This window comes from Elgaria multicarinata, chromosome 5 (genome assembly GCF_023053635.1).
Source record: "Elgaria multicarinata webbii isolate HBS135686 ecotype San Diego chromosome 5, rElgMul1.1.pri, whole genome shotgun sequence".
In the NCBI taxonomy this organism is placed as follows: Eukaryota; Metazoa; Chordata; class Lepidosauria; order Squamata; family Anguidae; genus Elgaria; species Elgaria multicarinata.
This window is the reverse complement of record NC_086175.1, coordinates 93,489,873-93,512,217: the sequence shown is the minus strand read 5'-3', so window position 1 is coordinate 93,512,217 and position 22,345 is coordinate 93,489,873. Positions and strand designations below refer to the sequence as shown.

The 22,345-nt window shown below is 39.7% G+C and overlaps 1 protein-coding gene across 4 annotated transcripts in view; it reads left to right on the top strand.

Moving 5' to 3' along the window:
• The window catches only part of EPHA3 (EPH receptor A3), a 233,772-nt gene extending 213,622 nt beyond the window's left edge, over window positions 1-20,150 (top strand). Inside the window, exons 13-17 of one of the 4 annotated variants that reach the window (XM_063126826.1) lie at window positions 606-644; window positions 1,065-1,214; window positions 3,789-3,982; window positions 17,617-17,772; window positions 19,598-20,150. In XM_063126826.1, the coding sequence (XP_062982896.1) occupies window positions 606-644; window positions 1,065-1,214; window positions 3,789-3,982; window positions 17,617-17,772; window positions 19,598-19,703 (645 nt within the window). In that variant the 3' untranslated portion in view covers window positions 19,704-20,150. Of the gene's footprint in view, window positions 1-605; window positions 645-1,064; window positions 1,215-3,788; window positions 3,983-17,616; window positions 17,773-19,597 lie in introns of those variants that run through there. The other 3 variants (XM_063126827.1, XM_063126828.1, XM_063126829.1) reach the window with 3 other exon arrangements.
• Window positions 20,151-22,345: the final 2,195 nt, after the last annotated feature.

The following is a 22,345-nucleotide window of genomic DNA, read 5'->3' as shown; positions in this document are numbered from 1 at the left end:
CACAACAAGCTGTAGTTAAGCAAAAACAGAAACAAAAGCTTTCAGACTCCACCTTGTGGCCATGCCGGAGGGAGAAAGAGGAAGAAGCAGGCTTTGCTGCAGTTCATTCTCATCATGCTTAACTATGGCTTAGTATGACATCTGAAATGGACCACCGATGTTATGAAACAACTACAGAACTGTAATATTTGCCATTGAGGCCCTATTCCAGATTATGTCCTCTAGCAAGGTAAGATTATCATATACTTGGAGCAAGGCCTTTCTTGAGGTGGCCCCAAAATCTGAAATCTACTTCTCTGAGATAGTTATATGTGTTCTGTAAGTCCTAGTTTCATTTTAGAGAAGACTTTATTTCTGCTAGGCATTCAGAAACCAAATGGAGATTTTTATTGTTTTATCTAGTTTCAAATGTTTATTTTAATAAATGCAAACTGTCCTGTAAACATATTTATTGAAAGTAGGCTAGAAATGTGATAAATAAACAAATACTTGCATCATTGCAGATTATCATCACAGGGCTGCATGTTCCTTTCTTGAATTATACTCATTCTTTTTTCATTTACATTTTCAATGGGTTGGAACCAAAAATACTCTTCGATTCACAGAAGAAGTCCTTCATGCCCCATGACTGGAAGACTCCTTCTGTGAGTAGAAGGGCACCTTTGGGTCTTTAACTCTTTTCAGTATCTCTAACCCATCCCAGATTGTTTTCCCCATTCTCTTAAAGCATGTTTTACTAATACTCCAAGGAATACAACTGCTAACTAACATAAAATAGATGTGTGCATCATGGTGTGCATGCCATATACTGTACATGTCTTTCCTGTTTGGGAAGCAGTTTCCATGTAGGAATATAGTCACGTTGAAGTAGAACTTACTTAGATCTCTTAATAGTGAGACTAGCACAGAATTTCAAAAGGGTTTTGCTTTGAGGCATAAGTAACATTCGTATTCCAAAAAACAGTAATGTTTTGTGTTTTCAGATTTTTTAAAAAATCTAGTATATTCTAAAAGACATAATGTTTTACATCATTGCTATGATATATGATGCTTTGTACTTATAGGGAGGCAAGATTCCAATACGATGGACATCTCCAGAAGCCATTGCTTACCGTAAATTCACATCAGCCAGTGATGCATGGAGCTACGGGATTGTTCTTTGGGAGGTGATGTCCTATGGAGAGAGACCATATTGGGAGATGTCCAATCAGGATGTGAGTACATTGAATTACATTCTCAAGTTGTGAGAGGAAGCAAAGCTTAACAACACAAACTGATCCCTAATTTTTCATTATTATTGCTATTGGTTCACTGTCATTCCATAAAGAAATGTTTGAACATCTTTCTTTTGGCTGTGAAAACTTTCTCTTTGCTGGAGAGAAATTAAAGAACTGTTGAACTTTTCCAGAATAGAAAAGGAAAGATTATTCAAATAAACCTGAGAAAAGACCACACATTCTTTTACATTAGTTAGAAGTTTAAATAACCTTTATAGAACCTTATTAAATGTATGATTCTTTTTAGTTGTATCTCTATTGAACTTTCCTATGAGTATACCAAGCCAATTAGAGCTGAATTGCCTAAAAAGAGCATTTATATTTAAGATTTGAAACACATAAATGCCTTTGGATGCAGTGAACAGATAACGTGAAGTGACTGTGATTTGTTTAGAAGTCTCTTACACAGAGATTCATTTAGATAGCTTTGAATTTATTGCTGTCCAACTTCAGTAACTTAAACAGATCTGCCATCTTTTTATGCTTCTTAGGAATATAGTATTTCCCCAAGTCCTTCTTTAAAACGTACCATATTGTTCACTTGGTTTAGCCTAGATTTATTCCACATGAGCCAATTACAAGCTACAGACGCTGACTACCCCTTTACTTGTATTGCAAAAAAGAATAAATTTTGTGTGTCATATTTTATGTCCTAAACAAACATATGGTTAAGACCAAATGGAACCAGGCACTTTCAGTTACTTAGTTTACAAATGGTAGTATAATTGCAGAATATGTGTTCTCATCTACCAAGACTACTGGCTGTATTGCAGTGTAGCAAATCATGTTCTTCATTGCTTTAAAAGAGTTGCTGTGATGTTTTATTGACCAGTGCAGGTACCAAGTTTTCTAGTTCCTTAATTGTGGTGTACTCTGTCCTGTGTGAATTCTACCCTGTCCCTTTTCAGCATTAACCATGATATAATGTCCGTACCAATGTTAGTGCAGTATGAAGGCAGTATGAAACCCCTGGTTAAAAGTAACCATGGTAATGTTAACATTAGTGTATCTTAGTAGTTTTAACACCAAAAAAGGAAGGAAAGAAAGATTCTTGCAGGAGAGGGAGAAGGATCTCCAAGCTTCCCATTTCTTAGCTACAGTGGATAGATCAGAAAATGTTATGTCGGCACTGGGCCACGGTCTTGGGCTAATAAATAGTATTGCCTAGCTTGCTGGTTTAGAAATAGTTAATATCATGACAATTGTTCTTCCTAAAATGAAAATTAGGAACCAGAGTTTTTTATGATGTACCACAGGATATTTTTTTAAAGCTGTCTGCTACTTTTCAGTCATTTTCCAAAGGGAATTATAGGAAGCACAAAATCTGGTTGATTTCACACACACAAACCACACAACCACAGTCTCTCAAGCCAAAACCCAACAGGACTGGAAATATGCTTGTTACGGCAATTATTGGCAATCTAGCTTATTGCTACTCCATGTACTTGTTAGGCCCTTAACTCATCTGTCAACGATCATATAACTCAGGGAATATGCAACCAACTCTGTTGAACAATGCAGAAATATGGGTATTTTGGTGTAGCTGAATATTTCTTGAATTCGCAACTTTTCGATCTTCAGCATATTTCATTTTAAATGTCTCTTTCAAACTATTTTTAGTAGTACAAGGAGCACCACCTCCCTGCAAAAGGAAATGGGCTGAAGAGTTGTGCTAAGCCTACTATCTCCCAGTGGATACTTTATAGCTGAATGCTGCCCTCTCTCTGTGAATCAGTGTGTGTGTGTGTGTGTGTGTGTTACATATATAGTTCTATACCTATAAATTAGTACTATAGAACCCTGTTAGTCTCTGTGTTACTAGACACTTTGCAAAATATAAGATCTTATTTTAATTGTAAGATTATCATTAAAGATCTTGTAATTTAAGATCTCATTGTTAGGGGGAGGGCCATAGCTTGGTGGCAGAGTACATACTTTGTATGCAGAAGCTCCCTGTTGCAATCTGCAGCATCTCCAGGTAGGGTTGGTAAAGAAGCCTGACTGCATCCCTACGAGAGCTGTGGTCAGTCATTGTAGACAATGCTAGATTAGATGAACCAGTATAAGTCTGGTCCATCTAGCTCTGTGATCCTATGCTCTGTGATCTCAAATAGTAATTCCTACAGGCTTTTAAGGAGGGGCAGGAGTGGGCAAAAGCAATCTAGATGTTTTCTCTTTGGAGCAATTAATCTTATACTGTAGGAAATTCATTAAATTGGCTTGTATTCGGTCTAATGAAATTTGAGCATCAGAGAAGATTGAGTATCACCGTCTTCAAAGACTTATAGGTTATATCCTTTGCTCCCTCTGCCACTTTCTACATCTCCATTTTGTCAGGTGGCTTATTTTCCAGATAAGAAGGAAGATGTCTGTTTAAAACAATTGGAAAATAAATACATGTGTTTAAATGCAAAGCCTCCACAATAATGGAATGGATATCACTTGCAAAACCAGAGGGGACAACATTCACTCAATGTCCTTCAACTTCTACAATCTCTTCTCCTTGTGCAGGTAATTAAAGCTGTGGAGGAAGGATACCGCTTGCCACCACCCATGGACTGCCCAGCTGCCTTGTATCAGTTGATGCTGGACTGTTGGCAAAAGGACAGAAACAACAGACCGAAGTTTGAGCAGATTGTCAGCATCTTGGACAAGCTGATCCGTAATCCCAGCAGTCTAAAAATAATCACCAGTGCGGCTGCAAGGTGACACAATACATTCTACATCTTGCACACTGAACATGAATGTGTTTGCTTTCTCCTCCTCCAGGAATTATAATATGTTTGCTCTGTCCGCCACTCACTTCCTCAACGACACCCATTACTTATTAGCAGCTTGCCTCTTAGGGAGGGGAAAACTTGGCTGCTATCTACTGATCTTCCTCTAAACAAACAGAATACTTGACTGTTTGGGCTGGTACAAAACCCAGCTGGTAAAAGAGGCAAATGAATGTCTAGTTTCAAAGTCATACCGGTTATGAAACGACAAGCTAGAGATAGCCCAGTTCAGTAGAAAGCTGTAGGTGCTTAGTACCTTGGGGATGCAATAGTTTAAGAAAGCGAGCATTATCAGAACAGTGTGTTTCCCCTGACTGCACTGTTGTTCTGAACATGCACAGAAATATGAGTGGGAAAAGAATTCCTCCTGAATCTCGCATTTCACTTTAAAAAACAAATTTCTAGCTTCTAAGACATGAATATAGGCTTGAAAGTATGTCAGCAATGTGTAGTGAAATTCCCAAAACTGGACCATGCAGGGTTATGATAGTGGAGATAAACAGGATTTCCATTTATTAGGGCCCCTGCATGCCTTTTTGCCCCTCTCTCTGACTAATAATTCAGAATAAATTACCAAAATAAGCCTTTACGTATGCAGGTGGGGATGTTTATATCACTTCTCCACTCCAAAGCAAAATGTTTGAGCTGTCTCTCTCTCTCTCTCTCTCTCTCTCTCTCTCTCTCTCACTCTCACTCTCACTCTCATACACACACACACACACACACACACACGTTTGTTTTTTAAACACGGAACAAAAAGAGATAGCAAAAAATCTAAAAGAGACACTGCATTACATAGGAGCTAAAGGAAATTAGAGAAACATAGGAAGCTACCTTATACTGAGAGCTTCTCCACACAAGCGATTAATTGCACATGGTGATTGGTCACTCAACGAAATTTGCGGGTCCTTTCCATGACTTCTGAAAGCCTCGTGTGGCGCAGAGCAGTAAAGCAGCAGTTTCTGCAGCCGAAACTCTCCCCACGGCCTGAGTTCGATCCCAGCGGAAGCTGGTTTCAGGCAGCCAGCTCGGGTCGACTCAGCCTTCCATCCTCCCGAGGTCGGTAAAATGAGTACCCAGTTAGCTGGGGAAAAGGTAATAACGGCCGGGGAAGGCAATTGCAAACCACCCCGCTATAAGACCTGCCAAGAAAACATCAGCGAAAGCTGGCATCCCTCCAAGAGTCAGCAATGACTCAGTGCTTGCACGAGAGGTTCCTTTCCTTTTCCTTCCATGACTTCATCAACTTCCAGTGCCATTTCCCCATTTTCAAGCAGGAATCCATCATTTTATAAAACCATGAGAATGCTGTAATAAATCAAAATCATGCAATAAAACAGTGCCAACCATTGGCGGTATAATTGAAACATAGGAGGGAACTGGCAAAAACAAGGGGGTGGGAAGCATGTGTATTGTGCTGATCGTTAAACCAACGAAGATTCCAGAAGAAGCCCTGGTAAGGCTGCAGGATTTTTGCTAAATGTGGAGAAGCCCTGAGTCAGACCATTGATCCATTGAGCCCAGTACTGTCGATACTAGCTGGCAGTGGCGCTCCAGGGTTTCAGGCAGGAGTTTTTCCAGCCCAACTTGGAGATGCTAGGGATCAAACCTGGGATCTCCTGCATGCAGTCACACTGGTCAGGCCACATCCCTTCCAAAACAAACTAAAAAAGTTTTTGGGCAGCAGCAGAGAATCAATAATGACCCTGTTCAGATGGCCCGCTAAGCCACGGTGGTTAAACATTTTGTGCTAAACATTATCACTTAGTGTGTCATGTGACTTAGCATCTCATGTAAACAATTCCTAACCATGGTAGCTGCATAACCATGGTTTAAACATGCAAAGGTTAGCTGCCTAACCATGGCTTATTGTTTTGTCTGAATAGACCCAATGACTACACAAAACTTCTGGGCTAAGAGTTTCACACCCGGGCCAGCACATCAGATCATTTATGTGTGTCAATTAAATGGTCTTCATGGTCTTTTCTTCTTCTTCTTTTCCTTACTAGGCTCATTTGCAATTTACAGCCTGATTTTTGTAAGCAATGGTTTGTGTTTTTTCTAGTACAAGTAGACTTCTTTTTCTAGAATATAGTGTGAGAAGCCTAAGTTCAACATTTTAAGTTTTGCTGAAGTTTAGTTTATGGTTCTGCCAGAGAATTGCATAACCTAATCATACTTTCCTTGACTTGTCTCCTGCAGTTTTGTCTGGGTGTCTGAGCATTGTTAACTTTTGTTCCCCTCTAATTAAATCTGTATAATGTCTAGATTGTCTTTATTTTCTTTCTTTTTTAGAGGGAGTTCATAGTTCATTTATTTTTGATCACTTCTATTATTTTTCTAGTTCAGCTAATTATTCCCCAGCCCCTTGAGTATTGTTTCACAATTGTGAATATTGGACTTTGTTATAAAGCAGATGGAATGAAACTCAAAGGAGGCAATATGCTGTATTATAGGAACTTGCATCCTTACTGGCAGTATAGACTGGTGTGACTGCTTTTGTGACATCAGCAGCCAGTAGATCAATCCCCTTCTGTCTATGAATTTGCATGGTTGCAGCTGCTCTAGCTTTGACTGCCAATGGTTTGGTAAGGGTTAAAGGAACAATGTTGTGGTTCAGGAAGGGTCCAAGGAATGTGATGGGTAGAAGCAAGTAGGCTTCAGAAAGAAGACATGGATGAGTCAGATGATGTCGAAATGCAGAGGAGATGTATGCAGGGAGAAGAGAAAAGAACTGGAGCAAGATGAACTGCTCACTCTGTGATTTTTATGAAAGGCAGGATATAAATAGAAATAAATAAGTAAGTGCATGGTTTGAAGGTGCACAAGGCAGCCACCTTGATGAAGCTAAGTAGATCTGAGTCTGGTCAGTGCTTGGAGGGGAGATCACTGGGAATCCCATGTAGTCACTTTGAGTTCAATGAAGGAAGAAAGGTGGAATATAAATGTAATAATAATAATAATAATAATAATAATAATAATAATAATAATAATAATAATAATAATTCACCAACAGCTGGCCATCAAATTCAACCTCATCAAACAACCTACACCATACTATACATACGCACCTGAAACAATCTTGGAAAATGCAGATTATAAAATATACTGGGACACAATTCATACAGATGAGACAATACCCTGCAACTGACCAGTTATAGACAAAAAAGAAAAACACATGTACCTCATTGACATAGCAATACGTAATGACAAAAATGTTGTAGATAAGGAAGAGGAGAAGAGAGAAAAATATACACCATGGGCCATGGAAGTTAAAGAACTATGGCAACAGGAAAAAGTCACAATTATCTCGTTAGTCACATCAGTCACCAGCATCACATAAAAAAAAAACCCTATACAGAAAACCTTCAGAAACTACTTTAAACATGCTCAATTGTGGGAATGTGCCTCAGGCATTACCAACCACCGCAACGGTGCCTTTGAATGCTCCCCGACCCTAACTTGCTCAAGATGCTTGCACATACCTGCCTATCAGCAAATGCGACCAAATTGTTAACACTGCAAAATAACCTAATTATTTCTCCATGCCTGTCTTACAGTGTGAAGTAGGTGAAAAATCTCATAACCAATGAAAGATTATGAGCAAAAAATTCCTACTTGACCCCTGAAAGGACGACCAGCAAGCCCACATTGCCTACAGGGAGGGAGGGAGGGAGCCGTGCTTCAGAGAGGAGAAGGGCAGGGGCAAGAGCCAATATATGGGCTCAGTTTTCCCCCTCCCTTCTCCGGTGGCACCACGGGGAGGCTGCCTATGGCAGGCCTCCCTGCCTTGTCTCCCCACAGAACCAGGCTGTGCTGGGCATGGGCATCACGCATTTGTCAAGAAATTCCTGAACCAGTAAAAGACAGTATGACCTGGCAAAGCCCGTCATGTCTGTCTAGAAAAACTGCCATGAGCAAGAAAAGAGATGACGACGATGATAATGATAATAACAACAACAATAATAAATAAATCATGTGTGTAATAAGAAATGGTGGGGAGGGGCTCTGTTGAGCCCTATGATGATCCTTTGTGCTTATGGCCATGTTTACCCAGAAGCAGTCATGCCCTAAATTGGCCCATATTTAGTGAGACGTTCCCATGCTGGGGACTTTATCAGTCATGTGAATAAAACAGGTTTTTTAGAAAAATAGAAATAAGCATGGATTTAACTGTACAAGTAAGACTCTTACATCCAATTGGGCTTGTCCATGATAATCGAAGAGCCAGATCAGAGCTGACTTACTGCAGCTTTCTTGATATTACTCAGAATAGTAATTCTGCCATTTTTTTTTACTTAATTTAGTTTTAGCACAATTGTATACATCTCTACTCAAAAGTAAGTCCTGTTGAGTTCAATGGGGCGTACTTTCAGGTAAGAACATAAGAATAGCCCTGCTGGATCAGACCAGAGGCCCATTTAATCCAGCATTCTGTTCAGACAGTGGCCAACCACTTTCCTCTGGGAAGCCCACAAGCAGGATATGATTGCAATAGCACCCTCCTCCCACTCATGTTTTGCAGCAACTGGGAAGTCCAGAAAATACATCTGGGGGTAATATATAGCCATTGATAGCCTTGTCCAGCAGAAGAAAGTGGGCATAGAATTGCAGCCTTTATCAATGTATCATTAACAAAATATCAAATACAGATACAAATACATGAATACACATTGAACATCAGCTGAAGCATAAGAGGAAACAGAAACAATCTGAATGACAGATGTGTGGGAGAAATTCCAGTACAGTTGGATGTTACTGCAGGAAGAATCCGAGCATGCAAGAGATTGAGTTCAATCAAGCTGGAGGCAACGTGGGAATGCAAGGAGGCATCCCCTGCCACTAAGCCTTTTCAGTGTCAGGTTCGCAGATGTGATTGCTTGCCCAATTGACAGTAGGGATGCCAGAGGAATCTGGTTTCAGTGGCAGGGAGATCAGTGAGTTTTCACCAGTTCAGCTCTCTTCCTCCACCCTGACACCAACTTGTGAATCCCTCAACTGGCTTGATTCGATGTGTGGCAAGTCGGGGAAGCTCATGGTTTCCTGCCATCATCATCATCATCATCATCATCATCATCATCATTATTATTATTATTATTATTTATTTTCAAACCCCGATTTGTGCAAATTTGCAACATAGAATATTTACAGAAATCTCGTTTTGCTCAAATTCATGGCCATGAATAGCAAATTTGTGCAACGCTGCAGTCAAATGTCCCTTTGCACCAGCAATTGTATGCAAATTACACTATGTGTATGTCCACAAATTTGCACAAATCGGGATTTGCATAAATATGCCTAGCCGTGGATTTGCACAAATCGCAGATCGTGAACAACAGGAAAAAAGATGCAAGCTCTCGTCGAGCACCCGTGGACCGTCCGGCGGCTCACCCTGCATGCACGCTGGGATTGGGCAACCAGTTGGGGTCCAGCAAGCAGAGCATGAACAGGAGGTGGGGGAGTTCGCCTATCCCAAGGTCTGTGAAAAACATCTGGAAGCATAGATGGACAAGCCTAGTGGCAGCATTCAGCAACGAGTTGCCCATGCTGGGGGGGCGGGGGGCGTGTACAGCAGTCTGTTGAGTTAGACGTCCAATTGTGACATAGGATTGGCTCTCTGGGATTATGTGATTCACAGGACCAAGAAGATTCTGTACTGTGGGATCTAAGCTTCCTCTGTCCAGTAACTTTAGCGGTGCAAGGAGTGGGGAGTTGGTGCCTGAGCAGCAGAGATCCCAGCTGACACCCTAGTAAAATCAAACTGGGACAGCGAGAAGGGGAAAGTAAATCTTGTCCAGTTCCACTTTAATACTCACTTTAAGTATTCTTGATTAGATCCAGACTTGGTCAGTCATACTTTACTTAAAATGAAATCAATAGAGATTAAAGCATGACTTAATTTAGACAGGATCCAACTCTCCATCTCAGGTTCTATAGTGAAATGTCAGATTTCCCAGAATCCTTACTTCCAGCCATAGCAACAACTCTCTTTCCCCCACACCCCAAGGAAGGGAAGTATACAACATTTTTTCCAGCTTTCAAAGTAACTGGAGTTAAACGATTTCTCTTTAATTGGTGCGGGGAATGAAGTACAGCTATTTTTGAATACCTCTGGAACCTCATAGTATTTTGCAACCTGGGCCTACTCTACATGAAGCAGGATATTGCACTATGGAAGTGGTATGAAAGCAGTATATAAAAGGCTTTATAGGAGTATTAAAGTGCACTGACAACTGTCGGGGCCCATTGACACATACGACTTACCGCTTTCATCCTGCTTTCATAGTGCAATATCCTGCTTGGTGTAGATTAGGCCCAGGAGCCATTGGTAAAAATATAGCATTGAACAAGGGAACACATCAGAGCATAGCTGTTCAGCCCTCAAGGCTAGTAGGGATGGATCAGTCTACATCCAATCTGCCTCAGTTTTGCATGTGTGCATTCATAAGTTCATTCTGTCCTGTTTTTATATTGTGATTTTTTTTTAAAAAAAAAAAAAAAACACCAATGAAACCTGGTCTGTTGTAGGGTTATCGGAGGGTTGTTCTCCCCTCCAGCAACCCCTGCCACCTGGGTTCAGATGACACAGCAAACTATGCCATACCGCAAACAATGGATACCACACATCGCAACCCACTGTGGTTTAAATAAGCCATGGTAGGCTGCTGTGAACTTGTGAATCAGCCTGTTATGTCATTTTATCTACAGAACAACTCTGTGAAACTGGTTTAACTGTGAACTAATATTTGTGATCCAGTCTCACAGAAGGCAAATATTTGACCACATCCAATCCTAATATGCTGGATCAATACTGGAATACTTGAAAATGTTACTTCACTACAACCCAAAAGGATGATTCATTCTTCATCTGCCTGACACACTTTCCCTCTCCCTTTCCTTGCATGAACATCTCAAGCCCTCCCATAAGCTGAACAGTGCTCATAGGATGGCTGTGGCAAGTGCTAAATCATTGTTATTTATTACTGGTATATTATTATTATTATTATTATTATTATTATTATTATTATTATTATTGTATATTTATGGTGCTATATACATAATAACATTTGTTACTCATAAAGTGACCCAAAAACTAGGAGCTGTATAGCGGTTGAGTTCAAAACAATGCTCTGTCCACAAAGTAATAACATAATAACAATAATAGCAATCCCGATGAAAGAATTGTAGTTGACGTTATACTTTCAAGGGCATACATTATTTTCAGTGCAGCTTTGGGCTTCTGAAGGCAAGAAGTTCAGAAACAGCAGTCCTTAGACTAAAGAAGTGCTTTTGGTGATTGATATATGTCTATATCTAGATTGATATATGTCTATATCTGGGCCAGAAAAAGCTACCATCTAATTATTATTGTACTGAGAAAACTTGATATGAAAAAAAAAAACAACCAAGGGAAACCAACGTGCTACAATCTAGGTCAGTTTTATTTAAGAACAAAGTTACTAATTTTTACCTGAGTGACTCTTTAAAACTACCATAAATAGCTGTAAAGGCAAAGATTGTACTCCTTGCGGTACAGAGATAATTAAAGTCAACAAACTGTCTCAGTGTCTCCTCAGTGTGTCATTTGTTTTCTGGTCTCCTGTTGGGAAGAGGATATATCCATGCTTCCGTTTGGCAGCAAAGATAATATTAAACACACACACATACACACACACACACACTTGTGCTTGCCTAAGGTTAGAGACAATAACTATGTTGATCATATAATTAGTCTAGGATTCTGGTTCTTGGCTTTATTTATAAGCCATAAACGTCAGGTTTCAGCTCAAAGGAAACTCCAGCAGGCTTTTATATAAGCAAAAAATACAAGTATTTAAAATGACTAGCTTGACATACTGTAGATGCTCTCCGATCTGGGGGAATTCAAGAGCAGCACAGGAAAATCAGCTAAGACGACAAGTAAAAATAGACCTGGAAGCTTACAGGGTAGAGAGTCCAACATTTCTCTTAGTAGCACAATGCTACCTCTCAAATAGTAGCAGTGCTTGATGGTAGTGGTTACAAATTGAGTTATCTCTTTCCCACTGGACAGCTGGCACACTCAGAGCAGCGATTTGTAGCAGCGGGAGGCAGAGCTCCATCGCTATTTATACGTTTATATCGAGACATGATGTGGTGTGACAGAAAGTTCTTTGCAATGTGGCAACATCCATCTTAATGACAGCAAGGCTTGCATGCGAGAAGAAGGTGAATTCCAGCTGTTAACATAATAGGTCAGTCCATAAAAGCCGACTGCAAGAGGCCACTGGTGGAACACAGGCTCCAAAATCTCACTGCTGAGTGGGTTGGTGTCCGTTTATTTATGAGAGCCATGTGCTGACGCATGCAGCCTTCCAGCCATGCGCAGTGCCCAGATGAGGAGCTCTGAGGGTTCGTTTGTTTCTGTGCCATGAAATGGACAATATTTTTGAAATTTAGCTGGAGACAGTGGGGAGTGGCAGAAAACAAGAGGGGCGGGGATGGTGCTGGGTGAAGTTGTTTCACTTCCCCTGAGCAAACATGTAATTTTCATGATTTCTTTTTAATGACTGCACTCTGACGCTAGCAGGACCTGATTTATGAAAAGCTGTGAAAGATCAGGTGGAACCCTGCAGGACGTCATTTACAGCTGCATGGATTGCAGTCCATCTAATTTGTCCAGTAAAAGTGTGAGCTTATGGCGTGCATCACCCAGCCCATAAATTTCTTGTTTAGACCTGCTGTCTAGGGGCTGGGTCAAAGGGAGAGGGGCTGGAAGCCAGTGAATGCAGATGCTCTGAAACCTCAGCATTCCCTTGATGCACATGAGGAGACATCACAGACTCTTCACAGCGAGAGACAAATTCCTGTTCATTGATAAACTGTCCAGATGTCCTCTCCAAGGAGGAAAGTAACTATTTTTTTTATTATTTGTGTGTGTGTGTGGGGGGGGGTAGTTTATGCCTGGAATCCTACAAGGAGGAAAATGATACTTTACAATGCTGCTTATTCTGTGGTTCCTTGTATTAAAATTAGTTCATATTTTTGTCTTCATTATACCCTTGTCTCAGCAAGAAAGCTTTACTAGTCTTGTCCAATTTGTATTCCTGCTGTTCTGCTCTGTTTCAGGTTGTTTATACATCACCTCTGCTCCCCCCCCCCCCAAAGTGGCTAAGTCAATTCCTCTTTTATTGGAATAAAGGAGTATGTTGGATTGACCAAAGAAAAGCAACTTCTCCATACTTCATATATACTTTAATAAATGCCTTGGGATCCTAGAAGATAGAGAGAAAAACTATAAATTACAAATGTGGTCTTCATGAGACAAACGGAAGTTAGCTAGGTTCCTTCAGTATAGCTATCAGCATGTATTTTGGATTTATTTTTTAAATGGACATTCGGTGTTACAACTGGCTGCAATTGAATCCAAAGAAATTCTATGCAATACGTGAATGAGAACTGCATAAATGTTGAGAGTTTTCTTTGACAATGTTTCCCACAACAGCTCAACAGAGGCAGCCATTAAAGTAACAACACTGAGCATCAGATCGCTTCTTTTCAGCATCCAGGGGCTTTTCCACATGAGGCATTTATTGTGCACTCACGGTTGTTTACTAGTTCTTTAGACTGTGTCGTGACTGTCCAGTTTCGCTTCTGTGTCTAAAAAGCACTTTTGATGAGGTTTTTTAGAGCAGGGGAAATGTGTGTTTTTAATGGTAAAACTGAAAGCAAATCTTTTGTTTTTAATTTATGTATTTGTGCTTTACCACTATACCACAGTGCCACCTAGAGCTTATGTAGCAGAAAAGCAAGAAAGGAAATGCATCCCATGTAGTGCTTGGCTCTCAGTTCTGTGATGAAAACACAAGTAGATTAACAGCCTCTTGTAGAAAAGCTCTAGATTAACATGAGTGCCAACAAAGCGAGTGTCTAATTGTTGATGTTAGACAGGAAACGACATGGTTTTGTTTCCAGTGCCTGCTGAAGACATTTTCATTTATACAAGCCTTCTCTGACTGACTAGCCATGATTTTATTGGCATAATTTATTGGCAGAGAGCTTCGGCTATTGGGCGGTATAAAAATGTAATAAATAAATACATAAATAAATAAATAATTTGAAATTAAATATTTTAAACCTGTAGTTTGTTCCTTCTCTCTCCCCGCCCCCTCTCTCTGTTTCTCATGCTCTCTCTCTCTCTCTCTCTCTCTCTCTCTTTGTTCACCATTCAGGAATCGTATTAGATAGGTACATAGATAGATTCAGTAAATAAATAAATAAGAAATGTCAGTTTGTTACCACAAGGAGAAACATAATAGTGACAACAATCTGCACATCTCAAAATGAATGTCTATTTATTTATTTATTTATTTATTTATTTATTTATTTATTTTGAGGGATAGGGAAGGGAGAAGACTGGGTGAAGAAGAAACCTCTTGAGAATTCTGAGGCTTGTGAGATAGCGCAATGCTTTTGGGTACTTCTCTAATATGTCAGCATGAAGGAAAAAAGGGAACTCATTAAGACAAATTAAGGTTGCAATCTTATTCCCAATTACATGGAGTAAGTGTAGCTTCCTTCTGAAGAGAAATGTACAGGATTACACTGTTAGGCAGTAAATTCTGGATCGTTACCGCCTTGTGAATCCATGGTGATTTCCAACAGTTGCAGAAAAGTTTTACTTGAATGATTCTCCTGACAGATTGAAATGCCAGGGATTTATCTGTGTTTGGGATATCTGCATGGGGATTTCTGTCCAGGTATCAGCCATCAGTGGCGGCTGGTGGCTCCAGTTTCAGCGGGGCTGTGAATTCATTCTGTGTTTCAGTCAGAACTAGCCAGAACTCTAAAGGAACTATCCAAGATGCAGAACCCTATTCCTAAAAGAGGTCCAGCATCTTGGATACCTCTATGGATGTTCTGGCTGATTCTGACTAAAATCCAGAGTGGATTCACCGCCCCACTGAAATCGGAGACACTAGCCTCCACGGTTAGTCATATATTCAGTGCACATCGTCCCTGTAAGCCCTCTAGACTGAGCCTGTGCTGGTTGGCTTGGAAAAAGATCATAATAGGTGTATGGTGGTGCTATCAGGGTAGGACGTTGGGGCAGTTGTCCAAGATGCCACATGGCAGAATGAGCAAGAGCATCCCCAAATGCAGCAGGACTGACTAACCTCATTTTGAGCTAAGTGAGGTGATAGACATCACCATATAGAGAAAGGGGCCATTAATCCCAGAGTCTGAAATGATGTAACTGCATCATTGCTACCACAGGCTGCACTGTTTGCATAATTTAAAGAGCAATGTTGGCTCAAGGTTCTATTTTGCCTCACTGTATCTACTGTGAGAATCCCAGGAGAGGACAGAGATCGAAGGCGATGAAAGCTCCTGAGAAGTGGGGTGGACGGGTGGGTCAATGGCAGGAACAACAGCCTGCCTTCTCCATCAGCAGTAGAATTGCTGAAAATCGAATGAGCTGGTTTTAAAAATCCATGGTTGGGACCATTCTGAGCACTGTGAGTTGGAGATGTCAGAGGTTGCTCCCAGCTGCCTGAAGCAGGGAAAAGAACTTTGCTAACAGTCAAGTGTACTGTCTTTGCCCCTCAGTGGCCTGAAAGGCAACGGGGCAGGTGATAGGAAAGAATCGGGCTACTAAGCCTCTAAGGCCACCTGGGGGAGTGAGAGAGCTTCCTTAGCCAACAGGACCAATTTTCCTTTCCTCTACCTGGTAGCCTGCCAGGTATATAACACTGGGGTGAGGGGGATTTGTATCTCGGATTTATAGATAGATTAGGGTGACCATATGAAAAGGAGGACAGGGCTCCTGGATCTTTAACAGTCGCATAGAAAAGGGAATTTCAGCAGGTGTCATTTGTATACATGTCGCACCTGATGAAATTTCCTCTTCATCACAAAAGTTAAAGCTGCAGGAACTATACTGCAGCTATACTGTGACCAGATTTAAAAGAGGGCAGGGCACCTGCAGCTTTAACTGTTGTGATGAAGAGGAAATTTCACCAGGTTCTCCATATATAAAAATGACACCTGCTGAAATTCCCTTTTCAATACAACTGTTAAAGATACAGGAGCTCTGTCCTCCTTTTCATATGGTCACCCTAAGATAGATGGTAAAGCAAGAGTGAGGAAAATGTTTGGACGTGCTCTTATCAGGAGTGGGGATAGTAAAAAGGGTGAGCATATGAGACTTACATTTTAATTTTTAGAAAAATAAAAACTTTGTTAATGTGTACCTACACCAGCTCATACACGGAAGGCCCATTTTCCATGAGTAAAAGACAGATGCTGTTTTAGTGCATTTAGTATGATTGTGGAAACTTGGACATTAAAGCACAGTTGATTTGGCTGGGGTTGGGGAGTAGCTTTTCTCCTCAAAAATCCAAGCAGCTGTTTTAAAAATGTCAAAAGCAGGAATAAACAAAATGGGAAACACCCAAACAGGGGTATTGTAGAATATGTGACTTTTGGGGGATGAATCTGTACTTCTGTATTCCAAAGTTTCCACACACCAACATAGTGATTTTATTAGATTGTAAGCCTATGCAGCAGAGTCTTGCTATTTACTGTTTTACTCTGTACAGCACCATGTACATTGATGGTGCTATATAAATAAATAAATAAATAAATAATAATAATAATAATAATAATAATAATGATGATGATGATGATACCATGGAAGGTTAAGCGTTGGGTTCAGACTTGCTCATACTTCAGATAGACCCAAAGGAATGAATGGGGCATAAGTCATATGTTTTAAACTTCCCTTTTTAAAAGTGCAGCCTTAAACACTAGTAAGGAAGCAAACAGGTGTGTAAAATAGTTCTCTACATCTGTCTCTGTGATTTATAAAATGTAAAGATCTCTCGTATTTTTTGCTGATGCTCTGGAGCTGACAACTGATGCAGAATGTTTTCATTTTGCAAAAGCATTTAATGTTTTCATAGTATTTGTTGCCTGTAATTTGAGCTACCAGCTCTTAATAGAATCATCAAAAAGCTTCCAATCATGCTGCAGTATTTGAAATGATCACCTTCTCTAATTTAAGCCATCAATTAATAAGGTACATAAAATTACATGGCGAATCAGAGGGTCAATTTCTTTATCAAGCAAGTTTATCACTGCTGTGAACTAGTCTCTTATTTGAGATTTGTTTGTCAAGTCACATAACTCTGCAGTGAATTAATTCAGCTTTGTGAAATAGAAGTCTGTGTCATGGATGGTATTGGCAATGCAACAGTAATTTTAAGGCATGAGCTCATTCACTTGCAGTGCAATATTACACATGTTGACCCAGTGCAATATTACACATGAGTTCAATGGCGCATACTCCCAGGTACATGGGTATAGATGGCAGCCTTAGGCTCTGGGATTACATTGTTTCCCCCCTAAAGCAACCACCTTGAACAGATGAGATCTCTGCAGCCATTAAATTCCACACATGAACAGGCAACCTTCAAGTAATCTGGTTGCTGCTGCTGCTGAGGCTGATGTTAAGTTGAGATGGAAAGTGAATCTCAGTGTATAACTGCTCTCTTACTGTCATCACATTCATTTTATTCCAGGCCATCAAATCTCCTTCTGGACCAAAGCAGCATTGAAATCTCAGCTTTCCGCTCAACAGGTGACTGGCTCAATGGCATTCGGATAGGACAATGCAAGGACATATTCACAGGAGTCGAATACAGCTCTTGCGATACGATAGCCAAGTTTTCCTCAGAGTAAGAGTTCATCTTAAAATTGTATCCTTGGTTCATTTTTCATACTGTTTCCCAAAGAGAGGGTTCCACTTTGTCTGCAGTTAGACATTTAAATAAATAATGCAAAGTCTGACCCAGGATTGGGTCATGCATCCCAAGCAGACCACCACATCCTCCTTTAAAACCACTGAAAATGTTATTGTTGCTATCATTATTATCATTATCATTTTTATATTCTTCCCTTCCGCCCAATGGAGACTAGGGCAAAATTAAAAGCATCAACCATAAATGCATCAGTTATACATAATTAAAACCATCAACCATAACACTAAACTAAAAACATAAAACATTGGAGTAGCAAGTTTCCAGGGCCCATTTACATCTCAAAAGTACGAGTGAACAAATATGTTTTTAGTTGTTGTCTAAAACACAACAACTAAACAGACTCAACACTACTGAGAAGGCCCTTGTTGAAGTATACCGTCCATATATCAGCTCCATGTGTCAATATCACACATTAAAGTGGTCTCTGTGGCAGATCCACATTTCTGCAATTCCTTACCCTTACGGGCCATGTAAAATCCTAAACTGAATGGTGGGGAGGGGAGGGAACCACTGTATAACTTTTCTGTTTGGATTGACATTATGTGGTTGGAATTAACCTGGTATTACATGGGAGAAAATTTAGATGCAGGTGAAAATATTATGGTGTAGTTAATAGATTTTTTTCCCACTGGAAGAGACTTCATATGTATGAAGTGGAACCTTTTGATATCTCAGGGAAAGGTTATGTTCTTTGCCCAGTTTTGGCTAGGCTGAACGTAGGAGGAATTATTATTATTATTATTATTATTATTATTATTATTATTATTATTATTATTATTTCTTACCCACCTCTCCCTCTGGATCGAGGCAGGGAACATTGAATACAAAAATATAAAATACATAAAACTGATTAAAAACATAAAACCAATACATTATTAAAATCATAATAACCTTTTAAGACATTTTAAAATTTGAATGGGTATGAAGCTTTCAACTCTCATTTGCTCCACAATCGTAACTAAAAGAGCCAATACAGTGGGGGGGGGGAGTTTTAGAGTCCCCCCCATCATTATTCTGGAATAGGTGTGGGGAACCCAATCCAGATTTTGAAAGCCTCCCCATCCCCCATGCTGGGGTCCCAATCCAGATACCCACCCCCTGTACCTACTTTAGAATCAATCTGAGGTGGGGAGGGATACGTAGGGAGGGATCGATTTAAAGTACTGTATACCTTGGCCTCAAATGACTAAAAATCCCTGAAACCCAAGCTCAGTGGACTAACCCTTTCCACTTGATAGGATCCTAAAAGCCAGTAACTGCTATCAGCAAGGCTGACACTGGGGAATCACTATGTAAGCTGAGTTGACAGTAGCCTTTGACAGCCAAGGCAGTGGCCCTCCCTTTCTACCACACATTTTATGGCCAAAGGGGTTAAATCATCCAAGATCTGAACATTGCTGTACAGGTCTGGCAATTTTTCACAACTCTGAAGATATTTGTGTTGCTTCCTTGGGGAAAGGGGGTCTCTTTCATAGCTCCATCTTGCCCAACCTGGCACCCTCTAGATGTGTTGGATTGCAATTTCCATCATTCCCAGCCAGGATGGATGGTCCCAGGTTAGGGAAAGCTGTCTAAGATCTTAGAAATTTCCTTCACTTTTGCCCATCTGAAAATATTCTAGCTACCACCACCACTTAGCAATATGTAAAGAAAGGTCATCATTCTTACATTGTGAATTATGTGTATAGGAAACATGCGTCACCAACAACAAAACTCATCAGCTGTGTTCTGTATTTTTCAGCGACATGAAGAAGGTTGGCGTGACGATTATCGGGCCACAGAAGAAGCTTATTAGCAGCATTAAATCTCTAGAAATGCATACAAAGAATAGCCCAGTGCCTGTGTAAACTACCAAAATGTTGACACTCAGGACACAACAAGAGGAAGCAAGAAGAAGCGAAGGAAAAAGTCATGGTGATGAGCGAGGAACTGCGAGATTTAAAAGGCACTCTTGTAACAATGTGGGAAACATGACATTTGGGTAGAATTTCAAGCCCACTAAGAGACTCATATGTTGAGTTAAATTGCCTTAAAATAGGAATGAAAAACTTTTTTTTTCTATCCCTTATTCTTGAAGGAGGGGTGCTTTTTTCTCCCTTGTAATAATGGACTGCTCAAACATATAATGCGTTTGAAAGAAAATGTTTAAAATGTTTTTAAAATCCTTCCATGTAACTTAGAGCCATTCAGATGCTAATGGACTGGATACCATGAAAGGCAAACAAATCAACTGTGGATGTAATGCTGTGTTTTGACCAAATGTCAACAGCAACAAGGAAAAGAAAAACCCTTGCAGTATTTTTTTATATGCCGAAAAGGATAGGTGACTAGTATTTTATTTCTCTAAAATGATTCCTGTAAGAATATTTGGGGATAATACCTCAGACTTGTCTGGCCATATCTGTAACGATATTCTTGCAATATTCTGTTTCAACTGTGGAAGGAAAACATGAATAATATTTGGGATAAAATGGAGGCAATAGTTCACAAATAATATTTGTCATGGGGCTAGCTTTGATGCGTGTGTTCTTTTTTTTTTAAAAAAAAGTCTTTTTTCTATATAAAAGCATATTTATTTCCCTTTCAATGCTTTCCTGCTGTTTATATTTATATATGTTTTGACTGGGATTAATGGCTGCCATGTGCCAAATTCTCTAGGCATAGGCTGCATTCCTAGTATTTGGAAGAAAATTTGGTGAAACCAATGAGACTTACTTCCAAGTAAATAGGCCCCAATCCAGAGGTCTGTCAAAAAAAAAGGTCTGCACTCACACATATAAATGTATACAAATACGAACATGTCCAAGTGTAATGCTCTGCATAGTGCAATCCAGGGAAACACACAATCATTTTTATACAAGGACCATTGCCTTGGGATGCTGTTCATATGTTCTCCACAAGCTAGCACAATCTTGGATAATTGCACGTACTTCAATATCGGCAATATGCACATAGTGTTGGATTGTGCCACATTTTTAACAAGCTGTATGAGGTGTTACATGGTGGCAAAATTACTGTGTATAGTACCCTGGGCTCCAAAAATGGGGAGAAAGAAAAACCTTTTTCCTAGTTCTTAAATTGTTGGTATCCACTTAGCATCTAAGGTTGCAATACTAAACACACAAGGGAGTAAGCCCCACTGAACACAGGAACTTACATCAGAGTAAACATGCATAGGATTGGACTGTAAGGATTTAATGGTCTTGCAGGACAGTGTGTGGACAATGTGTATGGAACGATCTCTAAATCAACGTGTATCCTGTACTTATATTCATTTTCTTCCTTTGGCCTCATCTGAGCACTGTTCCCCACCATAAGTAGCAGCATTGTAAGATTAATTCAAATGGAACTATGCTAAGAGTCACAGACCTCACAAGGATCATGAAGTCTAAGACACTATGTGATCAAATTTTAGAAAGCATAAAATAGCACTGCAAAATGCACCCTGACCATGCTCATTAGCACTGGTGTACCTTCCTAATGCACCTTTGTAACTTCTATGTCCTCCAATACAATACCATGTTCCACTGCCGTTGCAAGAAGAATGCACCATGTCACGTCCAGGTTCAAGTTCTCCAGTAGTGTTGTAAACACCTCCCTTCTCTCTGTATTTGATCTTTGTTTCGAAGTGCAAACATCCATGCTAGCAGGAAGTAATTTTAAAAAATTATAATTTGATTAATATTCTCAGTAGCACCATGTGGAACAAATTGTCCTAGAGGCAACCTGAAATGACTGTAAAAGAAAGAAAATGGTTCATTAGCATGATTTCAGAATAAATTTTAGTCTTACCTATCCTTAATTATCTCTCAGTATCTAGTAACATCATGGGATATTATTCTGAGTGTGCTCAGTACTAAGGTCTTATTTCATTGTTTGTTCAGGAGGAAGTTCATATTTTGCAGAAGGTTTTTAGTCTTTCTTACAATTTTGTACTGTTCAATGGCCCCCGATAGCCCATATTCCCTATCTCCCCCTGTACATATGTAAACATAGCAGCGTACAATTCTTAACTGTGGAGTAGAAGAAATAGAATTTCTGCGGCCATCTTCCTGTACAGGACCTGACTTTGATTATTATTTACATCAAACAAGCCACACAAAATCTTCACAAAGAATATGTACCATATTATTGATTTTGTATCTTTAAAATATTGGGTTTTTTTTACATATATTATTTATTTCTCTTAACATATAACATAGTCTCTGCTGTATGTTAGACTCCTATAAGCAATGTATAGATGTGATTTGGACTGGCAAATCTACATTTACTTTTAATGTTTATTTCAAAGCATTACTTACTCAGTTAGTTAATTATGTTGTGCAATTGTAGATGGCCTGTTACTAATGTAAAATGATTTGTAGTGGAAACATTTATATTTTTATAATAAACATAATGAAAGTATTTTTTACATATTGGAATGCAGAGACGATTGCTTTGAAGCTCAGACAAATTTAAAGACTTTTGCCTTAAGTCTGTGATAGTATTT